General features: G+C 40.9%; 1 protein-coding gene across 1 annotated transcript in view; it reads right to left on the reverse strand.

Annotated features, from left to right (window-relative positions):
• The window catches only part of KIF5C (kinesin family member 5C), a 116,712-nt gene that overhangs the window by 60,751 nt on the left and 39,990 nt on the right, over positions 1-15,971 (reverse strand). Inside the window, exons 3-4 of the mRNA XM_039327904.1 lie at positions 6,313-6,386; positions 1,298-1,402 (exon numbers count right to left, since the gene is read on the reverse strand). Coding sequence (XP_039183838.1) covers positions 1,298-1,402; positions 6,313-6,386 — 179 coding nt within the window. The remainder of the gene's footprint in view (positions 1-1,297; positions 1,403-6,312; positions 6,387-15,971) is intronic.

Here is a 15,971-nt window from a genome sequence, read left to right on the forward strand (position 1 = left end):
AAGTGACATCAACAATGCATCCCCCAATGAGTAATCATGTCATCCAGAAATAATGTGTCATGCATTTGGTTGGAGCGCTTAACCAACACAAAGAAGGATAAGTATTTTGGAAGTAACATTGGTTTTTTTCTGGAAAGAACTTATGCACATTAGGACCTAGTGAATTTATTAATGAACTATTTAGAAATTAAGCATGACATGTGAATGTAATCTTTATAGTTATTAGTGTGGGGTGGTAATTTAGAAAAAATGCTGAATATTACTCTGTCTTAAAATACATATAGATCAGGTTTTTGACATAAATGTCTAATCTAAGTAACATTTTGTGCACTCTTATTGATGAGGACATTATATTTTTCTAGCAAAGCAATAAAAAATGGCCCAATCCAAATAATTGCTATTAGATAAAGTGTATTCTTTTTTAAAAAAACAAATTGCTTTTTTGTTGTTTTAATTGTGCTTGTTACTTTACTATGATATCTCAATGTTATGCCAATCAAAAAACATTTTATCTACACACTGCAATGCTAATTCTATCAAATCAAGCATAATTTCTCATTCCAGGATCATCCAATAGCTCAATGAAAGGCAGAATATACTAAACTCCTAAATTTTGATTGTATGTTCTGGAGTGACATGTAACTACTTTCTTTCCATAGTAAAATACAGACTGAACTATTCCAAATATACTGCTTATGCTTATTATACTCCAAAACAGTGGTTCTCAACCTGTGGGTCGGGACCCCATTTGGGGTCGAACGACCATTTCAAGGGGGTCGCCAAACAAGGCTGTCCGCCAATTTTTCCCCCTTTTCTTTGGCCATGCCCCTGGCACCCAGTGATGTATAAGTGGTTGGGGGTCACCACAACATGGGGAACTGTATTATGGGGTCGCGGCATTAGAAAGGTTGAGAACCACTGCTCCAAAAGAAGTGTCTTCATTTTGTCTAGAAAACTGAGTTACTAGAGATATTATGATGTCCAGATTTTGCACTGAGGTTTTTTTTTTAATCTCACTACTGGGTTTAATTTTATTGAAGGTACATTTGAGAAAATTAATCACCCAATATCCACTTTTAATACCAATAATGCAGATATAAAAAGTTATTGTCCCAAAAAATGGATGAATGGGAGGGCAGAATCTTTTCTTAGCAACTGTGTGGTGACAAACCATAAATCCAAATTTATTCTCTGAGGAACAAAAATGTATACATATGGAGAATAGTAAATGTCAAGGAAAGAGATTACCATATTCACAATGGGGTTCCCCCCCCCAAGTTTGATCATTATATGTTACCTTTATATGGAATTCTAGATTTTCATCCATGGAATAAATGTGATCAAAGATGTCATGTGCAATTCTTGGAATTATTCCCATCAGCTGTGGGTCATGCAGTTTCCCCTAAAAGCGCAAAAAGAAAATGAAGTTAATCATATCATTTTCTGGAAATTAAAGTAGTCATCTACTACTTATTCAAGGAAAAGCCTAATTAAGATGGCTAATTTATATTGATGTTACTATACTGGTATTAAACAGTGCCACAGAATTTCTATGACGGAGTCCAATATCAATCCACAGTTCACCTCCAGCTCTAGCAAAGCCAAAACCAAGTCATTATTTTTTAACATAGAGTAATAATGTCAACCAAGCTATTAAAAACAAATAAAAGGGAGACTTCCATCTTAAATACTAAAACTGAATTACCTAATAGTAAGAAATTAATGAGAAATGGAAGAATGGAAGATGGAAATAATAAAATCTGCTGATTGTTTGGTCAGGCTTAATGCCAGCAGCGTCTTATACACAATCAGCTTCCTTTGCTTTACTCAGACCTTTAAAGAAAAAAAACGAAAAAAATATTTTTCCTGACTACATGCCTTTTTCCCCAGAGGTAGAAATTAGCCAGGGCTACAATAATGAAACTCTATTGGCGTCAATAGTAGAAACATAACAAAAGCATGAAATATGAAAATAAGGAATGGAAAATGTGGTTTGTCTTCTTTCACCTCATGATTTTAAGATCGTGGTCATTCTGGCTGAAATACTGGGCTCTTAATACATATGTATATGTATCCAGGGATACAGGTAGATACACAGAATGATTTCAAGAACAAAGGACATCATACAAATCCTCCCCACAAAATGAAGAATGTTGCAAACATCAGAACCTAATATTTTTCATTAGACATATGAAATTTAAAACTGAAAAGATATAAAAATTCATTGATTATTACTCTGCAGGGCTACGAACAGATATTCACGTGTGTTCAGGCAGACTCAAATACTTCGCAAAGTGTGCTTGGTAATAAAGAATATAAGAGAAAATGAATGGAGACAAATTGCAGGATATAATCATTTCAGGGAATAAAGAACATAGACTCAGAGCACTAACGTCAGATTTCAAAAGAAGCAGATTGATGCAAACCAATTTTCAGAAATTTCTATCTCAATTACTCACATTATAGTCCAATGTGAGAAATTCAATATACATTTATTCGGTTTCAGAATTAAGAATATGAAACATAAAATTGATTGAACTCTTTTCTGACATGGAGGTTAGAGGCGGAAAAAATCATGATAAGAAATGAAATATCTGGGTTATCTGGATAACCTGCAATTTCCTGAAATTCTAGGGCAGCACTAGTTTTCCACTGTAAAAAAATAAGCTTTTTTATTATCACCTGTGAACAATAGAATCTATTGTTTTGCATGTGAACAGAAATTTCCAAAATTTTTGCATAAGATTCAAAATTACATTCAAACCAAATTACTTTTTGTTAAACCTAATTAATCAGCTTGCATATGTTAAAATCAAAATGGAATAATAGCAAGACAATTTCATATCATTATGTCTGAGTGCCCCCTTTCTTATTTTATAGTTCTAGAATAATGAAGTTGACAAGTCTATTAAAATATTAACTAAAATAGTGCAAAAACATGAGAGCTTAAGATACATCTTTAAGATAATCTTCTTGAAGAGCTTAATCATTGATTTAATATGGAATAACCCATTTTTAAATCCAAAAGTTATTGCAAATAATTGATATCAACCTTGACAATATAATGTATAATCGGTTATTTAAAATGTTGTAGATTTAGTATTCAGAACACAATTTAACACTGACTGTAATCTAAATGTTTTAGATGCTACTAATGTATCTGGAACAAATTGTAAATCAAAATACGTTTTAATTAGAAATTCTTTCTGCAGTTTTAGAGAATCCAGATTCCTTTTGCCATGGCTTAAACGATGTAAAAACAATGACCTGATCTCAAATATCAATATTCTTAATAGCCATTCATGTTTACAGCATTTGTAAGAGTGTCTTACTTTTTATAAGGGACAAACCTGCATGTCACTAGTAACACTTATTATAAATCAAAGGGCTCATTGTAAGGGTGAACAATTATTATGAATATGTTCTTCTGCTTTCGTTGTGTTTTCTTGCACACTTGTATTGGTTTTATAATTTTGATATGGTCAGGTGACTAAATCAATAAAGTTTCCATTCTACTCACTTACATCATGCACATATTTCAATTTTAAACCATCTATTTATATCTTTATTAAAAAACATTTCTAAAATGGTTATTCTATAAAGAAGGTTTACTTGGAATAGTAATTCCAAAATATTTAAAATTATTTGAACGCCAAAGTAACTACCAAATTGATCTCTGTGGGACCTTATGCTATAACTATATTTGGAATACTGGAAGATATGCAGAGCTGGTAAAAATGAAAAAGAGCCCTTGATTTAGATAATCAAAGGGCAGAAATTATACCATCCAGAAGACGTTAACCTCTGAGTTGAACATCAAGGAAGCCAATCAAGCAGTACTGATAATTATAAATATATTTGGGGAGGTAAAATTAAGAATGCAATTAGGTAGACTCCAATTTTTTTTTATCTTCTAGATGAACTCTCGAATGGCTGCTGCCACATAAAAACTGTATTTAGTTATTATTTCGAACTATTTTTGAGACATTTTTTTTAATCCAATTCATTGCTTTACATGGAGAAGCATGCCAATACCTGAGCAGTGTAATTGTCATGATTCTGACAAATGAAACTCTTCAAAAGAACTTTGAGGCATTGTTTACCTTAAAGAATCTTTATTTTGAATAGCATAATATCGGCACTGCATAATCGAAGCCAAAAACTGAATTCCCCTCCTCTGAGTACATAGTATGAAAGCACAATTCCCTCCTTCAATTAACAGTCATAAATCACATCCCCCAATCAGCGTGAAGCGCAGGCCTCCTCTCCAGTTCTCCAGCCCGCCAATTCCTTATCAGCTCTGGTTACAATAACCTTGTTTCTCATGCTAGGTTTAGTATTGTTATGTTTAGCAGGACTCTCATTCACATCCCCCCTCCCAGCATCATCTAACTCTAAAAGCAAAAGGTAAAAGATGGCTACATTTCCCTCTGTTGTCAGTGCAAAAACATCCAATGTTAGCAGTGTTGACAGTAATATCCCACAAAAAAATCTAGCACATCAATCCCTTTCATATTTCTCAGCTGCAGCTCTTTTTTGCATGGAGAGTCAAAGAATTTGAACCTAAACAATTAAGAAAATTAAAAATGAAAAACAGAATTTGGAATAGTTGTCTGACTCTGACATTGCCTTTTAAATTGTCTGTATGCAAGTAACATGTGGGAAGCAAACATTGTTAAATAAAAGGATGTTCCAGTAACAGACAACATTCCTCTAACAAGATAGAGGATTGTGATGACACCATATATTACACTGCAATAAACACTTGGCTACGAAGAAATGATTTGACTACTGTTTCCCAAGTGTCTTAAGACTGAATGACTCGTTGTTGATCATATCCATTTGAGAATTTCTAAAAAGGGCCCAATTTAGACTTTGAGTGCATAATTTAAAATGAAGGTCATTTTATAATACTTCAACCTTCAGAGGCAATTGTCAGATTTACTTTTATGTTATTATGGTCTTTTTGGAGGACATGGCAAACAAAATCCCCATATGCTATTTATTGCTTGAAAATCTTGAAGGATTAACATTTGAAATATGAAGTATTTCATAGTAAAGGTTTTAACTTGAGGAATGAGTAATTCCCCATCCTTACAGAGACTTCCCTCTGAAAGGGATGCTTTACATTACATAAGAAGGATTGAATTAAAAAGAGGATTTAAAAGCATCTACCATACGATAGATTTAAATCCTTGTAATGAGACACATATAAAAAGAGGCTGCTGATGCCTTTCTCCTTTTTTTCCTTATTGCAATCTGAGCCTGTAACTGCCAACGTGATCTATGTGTCATTTCCCTATAGAGAAATTGAAGACAATCCCTTTGCCTGACACTACTACAAATCTGTTCTCTGAAAGGTAATAAGGAAAAGTGTTAATGAGAAATGTAGACATTCTATTGAGAAAATCAATTGCTTTACTAAAAAAAAAAAAGATTGATTTCCCTTTTGCGGCAAACAGAATGTCTATTTATTAATGTGGCTTTATTTCACCCCTCCTTTAGATAATTTGAGGGACTGCTTCTTTCTTAATGAAGTAAAATGCAAGCAAATCACCAAAATATAATTTAAAAACGGGTGGGTAAGTTGTAACCCCAGGACCACAGGAAACTCATTCACATCTTAAGAAGGTGCAATTTGGTGACAAAATGGCCCTTTTTGGGCAGTATAGAAGTAGAGGTAACATGTCCTGGAAATCTAGAAAAAACCCACAACCACACCACTATAATCCAATTATTTTGATAGTGAAAGGCTGTTGCCTAATTTCAGTCCTTTTGGTGGGGATAAAGATAAGTATAGAATTTTTTTGTCCCCTGGGGCCTCCCACCTTTACTTTTCCCCTTTACACCTCCCAAAAGTGTATGAGTATCACCCCAAATTCTCCCCATTCTTCTGGTGACATTATCATGGCCTCCTGCAGCTATCCAGATGATCAGGAGACAGGTTTGCAGCCTGGCAACTTTGGAAAGTCCTTATTTCTACCCAAGTCTCAATTTGGAAGAGATTTGATATCTAGGACAGGGTTCTTCAACCTATGGGCCGTGGCCTGGTACCGGGCCATGGCCTATTGGCCACTGGGCCCTGGGAATGTGCAAGCATATTTCCCCGCTTCTCCCTTTCCCTCTGGGCCACCAACCCGGAAAAGTTGGGGAGCTCTGATCTATGACATTCCATTTTTATACAGTTCATAGAAAACCAAAACTGTGCATCTACCGCATCGCTTTAAAGTAACTGCATCTTTTCCTGGGAAAAGCACAACAGCAGTGAAAGGCAGCTTTAAACTTTACATCAACTTTAAATTTCAGTCTTACCTCCATAGTATGTGTTTTTCCTGAAGACGTTTGACCATATGCAAAAATAGTTCCATTGTAGCCTTCAAGAACATCTGTTTAAAAAAAACCACAATAGAAATCTCTTACTGTTATGAAGTACTACCGGTGCAAATCACCAAAGGAAAAAAGGTATTATATGAATTAGTCATTATTTAGTAAGAAAATTGGAAAGAATTAAGGAAACAGTTACAGACATCTAATGGAAAGTGTATCCTGTTGCCAAGAAAGGTAAACACAATTAAATATTTCTCAACATCCAGATCTAATATAGGCAGTTAACAGCCTTTATGGTTTTCTAAATCATGATCCTTTCAATAATGTTCAGATTTCACCTTTACTTACAGAATTCTTCTCCATTTTCTCCAGGATTTCTGTACATATTTTAATTTCTTTGTTTATTGGAAACAAGCAAGAATATAAGCCCAAGAGATGGAGCTAGATTAATCCGAAGCTTAAACACACCAAGTTGAGAATTTTAATATGCATCTCTAAAAGCACAGAGGAAGCAATCTAATCTAAATAAAGATTAAATAATAAATTAATTAAATAAAGAAGGTTAAGCAATGGCCCCAGTTAGAACCTGGGTGAGAAACTATCAGGACTGATTGGAAAATTGAAAAAAGTTCCCTATGGAAAAAAGCAATGACAAACTACTTCACAGTTCTATCCCTAAAAATCTGATCTGAGAAAAAGGGCATTGTCTTACCTGAACGCCTGTTCTCAGCAGGATGATGTAGAGTCCACTGGATGGGTTCTATGACAGTCTTCCCGCCCGACAGACTAGGTCAAAACTTTGGCCACACCCTTCCTTTGGGCGTGACTCCAGTTTTGACTGAGACGAGTTGTTTGTTGAATTTATATATATAGCAGCTCCTTGTTCGATGCCTGCCTAGACCTTCTACATGTGGGGGTGTGGACTCTACATCATCCTGCTGAAAACAGGCGTTCAGGTAAGACAATGCCCTTTCTCCAGCAGGATGGCTGTAGAGTCCACGGGATGGGACATACCAAAGCCCTAATGTCCCCCTGGGAGGGAGTGTCTAGGCCACTGGATCCTGAGCAGAAACAACTTGCTGTAGCACTCTTCTACCAAAGGCAGCATCAGCTGCGGCAAAGGAGTCTAAATGATAATGCTTAACGAATACGGAAGGAGAGGACCAAGTTGCGGCCTTACAAATCTCCTCCACTGAGGCTTGTGTGGACCAAGCTGCTGATGTGGCTGCGCTGCGTGTTGAATGAGCAGTCACGTGTGGGGGCACTGGAATTGCCTGAGAGACATAGGCTTGGGCTATACAAGCTCTGATCCACCTACCTATGGTAGAAGATGAAACCTTCTTCCCCATAGTGGATGGTTGGAAGGAAACAAATAAAGCCTCCGTCTTACGGAAAGACGAAGTGCGCTTTACATAGTAACACAGCGCTCTACGCACGTCCAGTTTGTGCCATCTATGTTCTAGCCTATGTTTGGGATTTGGACAGATATCAGGAAGAGTCAGTTCCTGAGATCTGTGGAAGATGCTGTTTACCTTCGGAATAAATGTAGGGTCCGGTCTGATGACCACCTTGTCCCTGAAGAAGGTACAGAGATCCTTCCTGACTGATAATGCTGCTAGTTCAGAGATTCTTCTCGCTGAAGTGATAGCAACTAGAAAGGCTACCTTCAAGGATAGATGATGGAGAGAACATGAGTCGAGAGGCTCAAATGGGGCTGAAGTCAAGGCTTGAAGAACTTTAGGCAAGTTCCAAGATGGATACCTGTGTATAACAGGTGGTTTAGTATTGACTGCTCCCTTTAAAAAGGCGCTAATCGCCGGATTTGCGACGGAGAAGTTAAGTTGTCACAGGAAAGTACAGTTGAGAGGGCCGATACCTGTCTATGAATGGTGTTGACTGATAGGCCCTTATTAAGTCCTTCTAATAGGTAGTCTAAGATATTGGGAATAGACACTGAAATTGGATCTAGGTGACGTAGAAAGCACCACCTGCAGAACCCCTTCCATGTAGCGTCGTAGATCCTGTTTGTCAAAGGTCGTCTTGATGCTTGTATGGTCGATATCACCCCTGAGGAATAGGATTGCATGGCTAAACTTTGCCGCTCAAATGCCAAGTGGCTAGTTGCAGCCACTGAGGGTCTGGATGGAGAAGCTTGCCCTGACTGAGTCTTACTCAGTCCGGGGGAATCTTCCACGGGGGTGACATTGAAAGATCCACAAGGTCTGCAAACCATGGATGCCGTGGCCAGTGTGGAGCAATCAAGAGTACTTCTGCACCTTCCAGGATCAACTTGCGTATGGTCGCCGGTATCAATGGGAGTGGTGGAAAGGCGTACAGGAGTTGCGCCGGCCACCGACACCTGAGAGCGTCCGTTCCTTCCGACCCCGGAGTCAGGAATTTGGAGAAGAACCTGGGTAGTTGCGTGTTCTTCGGAGTGGCAAATAGGTCCAGGTGCGGTTGCCTGAACCTCCGGGAGATCTCCTTGAACAGAGCCGGATCCAGACGCCATTCCGATTGGTCCACCTTGGCTCTGCTAAGGGAGTCTGCCTGGAGATTTGCCTCCCCTGAGATGTGTTCCACTCTGATGGAACTCAAATTTGCTTCTGCCCACCGAGCTAGAGCTGATGCTTCCTGCATCAGTTCCATGGATCGTGTTCCTCCCTCCTTGTTGACATGGGCTTTTGCTGCCACGTTGTCGGTTAGAACGAGAACGTGTCTTCCGTTACTAGGTGGGAGAATTGGCATAGAGCCAGGTGTATGGCCCGAAGTTCCAGCCAATTGATGCTGTGAGTGAGGTCCGATTGTTTCCACTGGCCCTGCGCTATCTGAGTTCCCAGATGGGCTCCCCATCCGAATAGACTCGCATCTGTCGTGAGCGTGAGCTGGGTCGGCTCCCTGAATATGTTTCCCCTGAGCATCATGGGTGATATCCACCAGTTCAGGGACCTCAGTAAGAGATTTGGTACCAAGACCCTCCTGCTGGAGTACTGAAGTTCCCTCTCTGATAAGGGAGGAGGAACCACTGTAACTCCCTTGAGTGGAGTCTGGCCCATGGCACAATGCCCATGCAAGATATCATTTTCCCCAGGAGCTTCGAGAGTTGTATCAAAGGTACTCTCTTGTCTCTCTGAAGCTGATGAACCAGCTTCGAAATGCTGCTTCGACGCTCCTGGGAAAGATATACCCTGCACTGGGATGAGTCTATCACCGCTCCCAGATGCTGAAGCCTCCTTGTGGGAGTGAGATGGCTCTTTTCTAGATTGACTGAGAATCGGTGATCCTGCAAGATGCGGATTGTGGTCTGAAGGTCTAATCTTGCTTGCTCGTGTGAGCTGGATTGAATCAAAATGTCGTCCAGATAAAACTGTACGCGCACCGGCATCAACCTGAGATGGGCCGCTATGACTGCTAGAATCTTGGTAAACACCCTTGGAGCTGAGGAGAGTCCGAAGGGTAGAGCCCTGTACTGGTAATGCCGGTTTGCGTAGGTAAATCTGAGGAACATGCGGTATTTGGGATGGATGGGAATATGCAAGTACGCCTCCGTAAGATCTATTGAGGATAGGAGGTCTCCCTTCCTGATACTGGCCAAAAAGGACTTTAGGGACTGTATTTTGAACCTTTTGTAGGTTACATAATAATTCAGACCCTTTAGGTCCAGTATCGCCCTCCACCCTCCTGATGTCTTTGGGATCACAAAGAGGATGGAGTAGAATCCTTTCCTTTCCTCTTCCTTTGGTACCCTTTCTATGGCCTGAATTGACAAAAGGTATGCAATGGCCGAGGTTACCAACCTTGCTTTGGATGTCTTTCTGGAAATGGGACACCTGATGAATCGGTTTGGTGGGGGAGAGTAAAACTCTAAGGTCAGGCCATGCCTGATTGTTTCCAATACCCAGGTGTCGGTGGTGGTCTGCTCCCAGACCTCGATGAAGTTCCCCAACCGACCCCCTATGGGAGTGTCTTGCCTGGCATCACTTGAGACGTTTAAAGGGTCGGGCTCCCGATCCTCTGAAGGGACGCCTGGATTGGGATTGGCCTCTGGCTCCCATGTTTGGGCGATCCTGGGAATGATCCTGTCTCGAATAGAAGGATCGTGAGCCTCTAGACCAGTCCCAGGATTGCCCTGATCGAAAGGGCTGTCTCCAGTCCCAGGAGTTTCCTGGGCAGAAACCCTATCTCCGGAATTCTTGAGTGCCTCTCCTATCCAGCTTCTTTGATGGGTGGACTAGAATCTTTCTCTTGTCACTGCTCTCGCTTACATGTGGATCCAAAATGGATCCAAACAAGAGTGACCCACTGTACTTGGACGTTGATAGCCGCCACTTGGCCTTTAGGTCTGTTTTCCAATTTTTAAGCCACAGTAGTCTACGGGAGGCTACTGTGGCAGCAATTGACCTTGCTGCATACTTGGTTGCGTGAAGTGAGGCATCAGCCATAAATTGTGAGGCAGCCAGTATTTTGGCCAAAGTTTGGTGAGTTCTGACCTGATCAGGAGGTACAGTGGTTTGCAGCTCGCGAAGCCACATAATACAGGCCCTGGCGAAGAATGACGAGGAAGTTGCCGCCTTGGCCACCCAGGCTGCGGCCATGTGGGAGCGACGGAGGGAGTGCTCAAATTTCTTGTCCTCTGGTTTCAAGGCCTCCGCCATGTCTCCTGGAATCGCAGAAGTGGAGAATAATGAAATCAAAGGACTATCTACTGTGGGAACCTCTAGCATGTCTGAAAAGGAAGGAGACACATTAAATAGTTTCCTCTCCACACTGTTAGGTGCAGGTGGAGTTGCTAGGGAAAACCATTGCTCCTCTACAGAGGAGCGGAAAATCTCTGGACAAGGAATATACTTGTCCTGTATTACTTTTTGGGCAAAAAGAGGGTTTGCCTCCTTACTTGTGGAAGGATTTTCATCCTGAACTGAGGTTAGATTGACCGTAGAGACTGCCTTTATTAAAAGTGATTTGAGAAGAGCTGGATCAAAGAGGCTAGAGTTTGTTGCCTGCTCAGGAGTGGTCCCCTCATCCTCCGAAAGAGGCATGTCATTCATGTCCAGATCTATTGATTCCCCCTCTCCTATTTGAGAGGAGATCTCAGAGATATTTGTATCCGGAGCCTTATTTCGTCCCTTAAGGGATGGTTGAAAAGTTATCTGATCTTTAGAGGCCATAAACTGAGAAAAGGCATCCTGCATGAATGCCTGAAATTGGGCAGACCATATGTCCTCCTGAGCTTTGTCATTGGACGCAGCTATAGTGGGAGTATGGTCCGGTGATTATATTGGTGAGGAGGAGTGAGAGGAATCCATCTGTTCGGTTTCCCCCTGAGGAGACCAAGATCTAAGGACTTCCTGGGAAGTAGGTTCTGGTATAGGGGCCACCAATGGGGCAGGGGAAACCATGTTTGCCTCATTGGGTCTGGTTCTCTGGACCCTGGAGGATTGTCTTTCTAGAGCCAAATGTCTCCTCGAGGCCTCTCGCTCAGCTGTTTTAGAGGGTCCCCTTTGGGTAAGGTGCTTTGTTTTGGCCTTCTTCTTCCCCCCCACATCAGATTCTGTGGATCTGCACTTTTGTTGTTGATGTTGTGGGGGGGTGGCTGGGGACCCTGTGTAGCTGAATGCGAGACACTGTCTGCCATTGTGTCCAGGTACCCCGAGTAGGCAATACCTGAAATGGGGGAAAACACTGACACACAGATCAAATTGCAGAGTATGAAGGCTGCAAGCCTGACTCTGAAAACAAACTATGGCCAGACAGACAGGTACCTTTCTGAAGGGAAAAAGGGCCCTGTAAGGCCAGTGACAAAAGGCCACCTTAAAGAACAGCTGGGAGAAATTGACAATTCCTTCACACTCCTTCACCAAGGTTAATTATTAGTAGTATCACAGGTTAAGCAAGAGGTGATTGGATGGAATTATTGTATTGTCCCCCGTTGCATGGGCTGTTAAAAAGCAGACCCGAGGGAGTGAAACTTCGCTCTCCCTCTCTCTCTTCTTTTAAAATATATCTCTCTATATATAGATAAGTATCAGCCTGCTCTCAAAAGACTCCAGGTGGTTGAACCACCTAAAATGGATTACAGCAGTAAGCACGCTCAAAATGGTGATGAAGGGGAAGGCCATGCCCCCTAACTGCCAACTGCCAAAACCATGAGGCTAAAATGGCGATTTGAGGCTCTTGGTAACCCCGCTGAGGCAAATTGAAGGTTGGTCTCAAGAGTGGGGGGGGAGTCAAGAAAAATCCCCCTTTTAAATTGACAACGCAGGAATTTGCGGAGGAGAGTGATCCGCGGATCTGCCTGGCACTCCGGAGATCGCGAGGCCCTTCGCGCTGCAGCTGAGGAGGAAAGGGCTCTTTCCTGACGAGAAGGGCTGTAAGGCTTCCTCTCCGGTCGAAAAAACGGCGATCCGCAGACCTGCCGGTCGCTCCAGAGGGCCGCGGAATCCGCGTGTCTCAGCTGTTTGATTTTTTTTTAAAACGAAAAGAGCAAGGCTAACGTTAAAGGGGGCTTTTCTCAGTGCAATCTGCACCGATACGCTCACCACAAGGCTCAAACGGACAGGCTCGGTGCTCCAATTTAGTAACCGGGATCATCCTCCTGTGCTCCCTGAGAATTCAGATGACTGGCTAATTAAGGTAGAAAATAGGTTTCCTGACTATCTGTGGAGCTAAATTTTCTGCTGCTATCAGGCTACGAGACTAAGTCAAAACTGGAGTCACGCCCAAAGGAAGGGTGTGGCCAAAGTTTTGACCTAGTCTGTCGGGCGGGAAGACTGTCATAGAACCCATCCAGTGGACTCTACAGCCATCCTGCTGGAGAACAAGGACAAGATTGAGGAAAGATTTTTAGAATAAGGCTGGTGGTCAAGGAAGAGACTTTACTACAGCTCAGATTCCAGGGAAAATGGAAACAAACCTGGATCACATAGCAAGTATCTCAGCGCCTATTTTTTTCCTACATCATGAAAGATATCGGTAAAATGTCTACTTTTTTCCTATTAGAATGTCTTAATTATATCCTGGACGATGAAAGCAGATTTAAATGAAATGGAATCTGGCCAGAGTATATATGGCTTTAGTTATTAAAAGTCTATCCTTGAGGACAGTGGCCGATGGGAAAAAAGATATAACCTAGGAAAATGAGGGTGATAATTTACCTTGTAACATCCTATGTCTTTTGGTGAAGACAAGTCACAAATTCATGCACACAGTCACATCTACACCTTACATTGTGTATTGTTCTACCTGTACTACCAAAAAAACAAAAACCACCCTACCTCCAACATTTCAAATTGCTTTGTCAGCTTAATGTCAATAACACTGTAGATAGAGGATTTAAAAAACATTTACTTATGATTCAGATAAAATGTGGTAATCCGAATATCTGTTAACACCTACAATTAGGAAATGTTCACAAATGTTCACTATTTTGGCTACCCACTATTTTGTGGAAGTCAATTTAATTTTTAAAAAGCATACAGGTTTATGGGGAGAGATTTCATCAGTCAAGTAATTGGAGAGGAAAGCAATTTCACACTGTACTCTGCAATGCACAGGGAACAAGAACTGACATAACTTTTCATACAAATCAAAATAACACTGAAGGGCAGCTCTATTCTAGACATTTGTGCTTTAAATGAGTTTGCCCATTTTAAATACCGATCTACAATGCATAAATCTATGCTGAGTTTTACATTTCCCCTTCTGCTGAATATGTTTAATTATAAATAGTAAAATAACATCCCAAATTATTCTTATCTATTTTTGAACTTGGCAACAAGTCTAATAGTAAGATAAAGTGCTATGTCTTTAAATTTCTGAGAAATGCAATTCAGTATCATGTTCATTAGATCCAAAAACCTTAGGGTATTTTAAAATCAAAATATAAATAAACAACAAAAATATGCTGTAAGCATATTAAACAGTTTTGGTAACTTGCTAGATGCTTTGATTCCACAAGTTGTTGATATATTTATTGAAATAAAATATGTTCAGCTCTTCCAATTTCTGCATAAATTGATTAACAGGTGTGTTTTAGTAAACCAAAGATTGTTTGGGGATAAATGTAATGCTAAATAATGATTTAAAGCAGTTAAAGGCAGGATTTGTTTTTGTTTTTTTATATTCAAGGAGCTGTCCAAAGAAGTGGTGCTGACTCTCCCAAGCTAAAATACATTGAAGAGATATGTTTTTAGGATTATTTCAGTATTTTCAGCAGGGTTTCTTCACTCATTCATAGGGATAGTGCACAAACACGCATATTCTTCTCTGTGTAAATGTAATGACACAAGAAGAAAGAAAGTGTGTAAGAGGGAACAGGATGAAATAGAATCTATAACGTTACCTTGGCTAAGCAATGCAAATTCTGGACTTAAGCAAGATTATTTTCCACTCATCCTATGGATTTTTACACAAACAGAATAGCAACAGTTTGTGCAGAGATGTTGAACTAACAATTTTTCACTCTCTAGGGTATGATCTTCAAAACTCTTTAAAACTGAAATGTTAACTGTGACCAAGAAATAAAAGGGGTGTTGTCTTACCTGAACGCCTTTTCTCAGCATGATGATGGAGAATCCACGAATGTGGATCCTCCATCCTCATGCTGGAGAATTATCAAATATTTGGAAATTAATCCCTTTCATTTAGATAAAGTAATAGCATTTCAATTTAATTAATTAGTCTGTGTTCTGGTTTCATCCATTGTTCCTGATCCTATCCCCCTAATGGATTACAGCTCTTGTATTCTTTTCAGCCATGTACAGCCCTTAAAACCCAAAAAACTAGGTATTCAGAGTAAAAGAAACATAGGTGGTAATGTTGAAAAGAAACTGGTCACCTTTTGAAAGTTTTCTAATCAATTGCTCTTTTTTTTTCTTCAATAGCCATCACTATTCTCCTATTCATAACCAGGCCAACTTTTATGAACCAAAGAAGGGGCGTTGACTTACCTGAACGCCTTTTCTCAGCACGGAGATGGATAATCCACGCAGTGGGTTGAGACTGTATTCCTGGCCAATCAGATCAGTCAGCCAAAGTTGCCACGCCCCGTCTTGGACCATGATCCTTTAGTCTTGACTCGAGCGCAGCCATTGACTGACAGTAAGACGTTTTGGCTCCACTAAATATACCCTATTATTCTAGTCTATAAGGGTGGGTGTGGATTATCCATCTCCGTGCTGAGAAAAGGCGTTCAGGTAAGTCAACGCCCCTTCTCCAGCACTGGAGATGGATAATCCACGCAGTGGGACATACCAAAGCCTATTGTCCCTTGGGTTGGGGAATAGACTGGTCCCGTGTGCAACTTTGGTCTAGCACCTGCTGGAGAACCCTCCTACCGAAGGAGGCCTCTGCAGAGGAGTACCTGTCGATTTTGTAATGACGAATGAATGGAGAGGGCGAGGCCCAAGTGGCTGCCCTGCATACCTCTTCAATAGAAGCCTGCATGGCCCATGCTGCTGAGGTGGCAGCACTCCTTGTGGAATGGGCTGTGATATGCTTGGGGACTTGCAAGGACTCCGCCTGGTATGCCCCCGTGATGCATGCCCTAATCCACCTACCGATGGTAGAGGACGAGACCTTCCGGCCCCTAGTAGCAGGGTGGAAGGATATGAAAAGCGCTTCCGAGCGTCGGAATTCCGCTGTGCGTG

Source organism: Crotalus tigris, unplaced genomic scaffold (assembly GCF_016545835.1).
Source record: "Crotalus tigris isolate CLP2741 ecotype Arizona unplaced genomic scaffold, ASM1654583v1 scf7180000024369.3102671, whole genome shotgun sequence".
NCBI lineage: Eukaryota > Metazoa > Chordata > Lepidosauria > Squamata > Viperidae > Crotalus > Crotalus tigris.